Source organism: Nansenia antarctica, assembly GCF_963989245.1.
Source record: "Nansenia antarctica genome assembly, chromosome: 7".
In the NCBI taxonomy this organism is placed as follows: Eukaryota; Metazoa; Chordata; class Actinopteri; order Argentiniformes; family Microstomatidae; genus Nansenia; species Nansenia antarctica.
In genome coordinates, this window is record NC_137677.1 from 33,953,361 (window position 1) to 33,958,360 (window position 5,000).

Below are 5,000 nucleotides of genomic sequence, written 5' to 3' on the forward strand. Positions count from 1 at the left end.
GTAACCACGGGGGTAGGGGCAGAGGAGGGGGGGGGGGCGGGGAAATGAAAAGTGATGTGGAGAGAGAGAGAGACAATGAAAGGAAAAGTGATTTGGAGAGAGAGAGTGTCAATGAAAGGAAAAGTGATTTGGAGAGTGTCAATGAAAGGAAAAGTGATTTGGAGAGAGAGAGAGACAATGAAAGGAAAAGTGATTTGGAGAGAGAGAGAATGTGACATATCATTTGAGAGAGAGGATGGTGATGGAGGGAGGGAGGGAGCACATTACCCCCCCACCACCACCCTGTGCTGTGTCTCCCCCCAGATGAAGAGACTGGTCTGTTTAACCCCCCCCCCCACCCTGTGCTGTGTCTAACCCCCCCCCCTGTGCTGTGTCTCACCCCAGATGAGGAGACTGGTCTGCGGGTACACAAGGTCAACTGTCCTCCAGGGTTCAACAGTAACCGGAGGCGCAGCAGGGCTGTCCTCTACCACCTGTCTGGTCACCTGCAGAAACAGGACAAGAGCAAGCTCAAACTCAACAACGTGAGTCCCCCCGCCCCCACCACCACCACCACCCCCATCACTCTCGCTGTCTTTGTTTTTCTGTTCTGTCTGTCTGACTGTCTATCTATGAAATCTGTTAAGCGTCCTTGGGTTTGAGAAAGGCGTTATACAAATCTAAGATATTATTATTATTATTATTATTATTATTATTATTATTCTCGTCCAATGACAACTCAAGGACCACTTGATCCAGAGGTGGATACAAGGATGTTTCTAGAATGTTTGCTCTGAGGAGAGACGACCCCAGGTGACCCCCTCTCTGAGGAGAATCCCAGGTGACCCCCTCTCTGTCGGAGAGAGATTAACCTCCATCTTCCCAGTTGACACCATCCACAAACTACAACACCTAGGGGTCAAGGGGTCAAGGGGCCATGGGATTACCACTAGCAAGCTATGCTGCTGACATTTCATCTGGAGGATTAAAGCAGGTTGACACTGAATCGATTGTCGTTTTGTTTATAATCGTTATGATTAGATTAGATTAGATTAGATTAGATTCAATACTAGTGCTGAGACAACGAAATGTAGTTTGGCCAGTGTAAATAGTGGCACAGTGCAAATGACATGATATTGTAGACAGTGCATGGTATTACAGTACAAGATATTACAGTGAGTAATAAATGAATATAAGATAAGTATATGTAATACAATAAGTGAATATACATGAGATCAATATGATATGTACAGTTGAAGGGCAATAGGTCTTGAGGTATGTTACATATGTGTATGTTAGAGATGTATAATTAGAGACCAATATAATACATATGGTATGACTAAACAAGCAGTAGTGTAAAAGCTACATTTGAGTCCTGAGTGCTCAGCCAGTAGAGGAATTGGTGGAGTGTACACTGATACTGGGAGTCAATGCTCCTCTTGTTGAGGGAGGGGGGGGGGGGGGGGGGGTTGGCTGTGAGGGGGGGGGGGGGGGGGGGGGATTGGCTGTGAGGGGAGGGGGGGGGGGGGGTTGACTGTGAAGGGGGGGGGGGGGGGGGTGGGATTGGCTGTGAGGGGGGGCCTCTCCTCAGTCTCCTCAGGGGCCTCTCCTCAGACTCCGCCTACGCTGGAGGACCTCGATGACAGGGAGTTGGGCACCGGTGAAAGACTGGACGGCTTTCACCACCCGTTGCAATGCCTTCTGGTCCGAGACAGAGCAGCTGCCAATACCGCACTGTGATGCAGTGAGTCAGAATGCTCTCGATGGGGATGGTGCACGGATAGAAGTTGACCAGGATCTGAGGAGACAGACAGGCTTTTTCGTCAGTCTCCTCGGGAAGTATTGACACTGCTGCGCCTTTGTGACCAAGGGGTGGAGGAGTTGCGGGTCCGAGAGAGGTCCTCGGAGATGTGGACACCCAGGAACTTGAAGCTGGAGACACGCTCCACCTCCATCTCATTAATGTAGATGGGGATGTGTACGCAGCTCCTAGCTTTCCTGTAGTCCACAATGAGCTCCTTGGTCGTCTAAAGCCCGGTATACACATAAAGATTTTCCGCCTTCCGACCAAGGACAGCAAACGCCCGATTATCGGATGGCTCTAAAGATGATCCTACAAGATTATCCTGTGGTGTGAGGTGTGTTGAGAGTCCGTTTCGGGGCCGGCAATCGTAAATATTAAACGTGTTCAATATTTACAACCAAAAATCCATGTGTCTGGGAGAAATCTACAACACCCGAGTCCGATTGTGACGTGTAATGTAGCCAAACAAGAAGTGTGCTGACTGACGCGTCTTCTTCTTTTCGTTCTTCTGCACTTTATTTCTCCTGTCATACATGGCTGCCTCTACAGGTCAGTCAGGGTACTACTACCCTGATCACACAATATTTCTGGCTTGGGGGACGAGACTCCAGACTGTCGTAGGACAGATCTTTATGCATGTGGTCGTGTATCGGAGCACACCACACACAATACGATCAAAGCTGTTCAATCCATGATTTTTTATCTTCATGTGTGGGGTCTCTCTCAGATAAAATAATCGGCACACCACACCACCAGGTGCTGGACCTCTTCCCTGTAGGCCGACTCGTTGCTGTTACTGATCAGGCCTACCACTGTGGTGTCGTCCGCAAACTTGATGATGGTGTTAGAGCCATGCACAGGCAGGCAGTCGTGGGTGAAGAGGGCCCAGCACACAGCCCTGTGGGACGCCAGTGTTCAGGGTTCTGGGGGTGGAGGAGGTGTGGTTGTCTAACCTAACAAACTAGGGTCTGTTGGTCAGGAAGTCCAGGGTCCAGCTGCAGAGGGCGGTGCTGATGCCAAGGTCACTGAGTTTGATGACCAGTTTGGAGGGGAGGATGGGGTTGAATTCTGAGCTGTTAGAGTTAAGTCAGAGTTGTTCTGGAAGTGCTGCTTAATCTGCATTAACATGATGGAAGGAGAGTGGTCAAGGAAGGAACACAGGTGACGGGGTCACAGGTCAAAGGTCACAGGTCACAGTTGCAGTTGCGCACCATTTATGTTAATCTATGGAAATGGCAGGGGAGGCCAGGGGAGGGCAGGGGAGGCCAGGGGAGGCCAGGGGAGGCCAGGGGGGGGCAGGGGAGGTCAGGGGAGGCCAGGGGAGGTCAGGGGAGGCCAGGGGAGGCCATGGGAGGCAAGGGGAGGCCAGGGGAGGCCAGGGGAGGCCAGTGGAGGTCAGGGGAGGCCAGGGGAGGTCAGGGGAGGCCAGGGGAGGCCAGGGGAGGTCAGGGGAGGCCAGGGGAGGCCTCTGAAGGTCGGAATCAGAGGACGGGCTCATTGTAATGCATGGGATGCATTCGGTTCCTCTGATGTCTACTTCCACCAGCCTCCACTGAGAAATGGGATAGGGTTACAGAGAGTGTGATTATGACCCCAGACAGATTGTAGATTGTCTCCTCTTGTATATTTATATGCATGTAACTGTTCCATGTTAATCAGAAAAATATCTACTGCCAGCAAAACAAATCCCCCCATTGTGTCCTTTATGGTACTATTCCAAAAGGGGAATAACATGTTCCATTGTGTGGGGGTCCTGTTGGAGGTCCTGTTATTTTCTTGTTACCATCCCATAACACCTCAACCCTCTGGAATCGAAGGCATCTTTGCCCGTTTTTCACACGGCAGCACACCTTTCACACTATAGCGCTCCTTAGTGCAGAGTGGTCGTAATAGCCTGCTGCTAAAGGAGCTTTTCTGCTCTGCCACAGTGTTAAGTAGCGGATGGGAGGGATTGTCCATGAGGTCCTCATCCATACATATGTGACACGTTCTAATGCTTTGGTCCGCATATAGGGATCCGATGTAATGATCGTACTTCTCACTGTGTCTGTGTACCTCCTCCCTCCTCCTCCCCCCATGTCCCTCCTCCCTCCTCCCTCCTCGTCCCCCCCCGTCCAGAACATGTTTGGGGACAAGCCTCCGATCCCGGAGTACAAGGTGGCAGCCATCCAGAAGTCCAGGTTCATCCTGCTCCACTACGGAACCTTCAAGGCGGGCTGGGATTGGCTGATCCTGCTGGCCACCTTCTACGTGGCCGTCACCGTGCCCTACAACGTGTGCTTCACCGCCGTGGGGGGGCGGGACGAAGGAAGCTCCGCCCCTCGGAGCCCCCCCAGCGTCAGCGACATCCTGGTGGAGATCCTCTTCATGCTGGGTAAACAACAACAACAACAACAACCACAACAACAACAACATCAACAACAACAACAACAACAACAACATGAGTCCAGGGGGGTATCCCATCAATGCTGCTAAAGGAAAATCCAAGCTTATTCTGATGAGTCTCGCGAGACTTATCAAAATAAGGCTGGATTTCTTCAGAAATCTCGCAGGATTTATCAAAATAAGCTTTTGTTGATGGAATACCCTCCTTGGAATACTCTCCTCTAACCAGCATGACTTACATCTAACATTTACATTTTTGTGAACCAACATCTGAGACTGAAGACCCATCTCCTCAGCCTACACTAGAATGACGTGTCTATGTTACCTACTCTTAGCACCGCCTCAGGGGTCAAATGACCAGTCTTTAGAAGGGGAATCTGCTACTTACACACAAATACCACTAGTTGGCCGTCTTGTAAATTATGTAAGGATACTGGGTGGTAGAACGCAAATATCTAGGAAAAGTAATGATCAAAGATACACAGCTGTTCTAGTGTTAACTGTCCCTCCTGAGACAACTACTACCCCCCCTGTACTGTTTCTCCTATGTAATATTTTGTAATAATAATAATAATAATAATATTCCTTCTTCTAGCACGATGACTAGAATAGAATAGAATACTTTACCCTGCTGTGACTGGTGGATAGATGATATGATTCACTTACTTAGTCAAATGTATTAAATAGACTTTTGTTTAAATTAAATTTAAACACATTTTGTTGTAAGTTGCTTTGGATTAAGGCGTCTGCTAAATGGCAAAAATGTAAATGACATTAATGATGCAAAACCCCGCCAGCGGATCATTAGTAACAACCACGGGGTCTGCGCTAC

At 49.4% G+C, this 5,000-nt stretch overlaps 1 protein-coding gene across 1 annotated transcript in view; it reads left to right on the top strand.

The window, feature by feature from the left end:
* Positions 1-5,000, top strand: part of LOC308162542 (voltage-gated inwardly rectifying potassium channel KCNH3-like) — a gene marked incomplete at its 3' end in the record, with an annotated part of 59,588 nt that overhangs the window by 9,618 nt on the left and 44,970 nt on the right. Inside the window, exons 3-4 of the mRNA XM_080536688.1 lie at positions 385-524; positions 3,902-4,157. Coding sequence (XP_080392814.1) covers positions 385-524; positions 3,902-4,157 — 396 coding nt within the window. The remainder of the gene's footprint in view (positions 1-384; positions 525-3,901; positions 4,158-5,000) is intronic.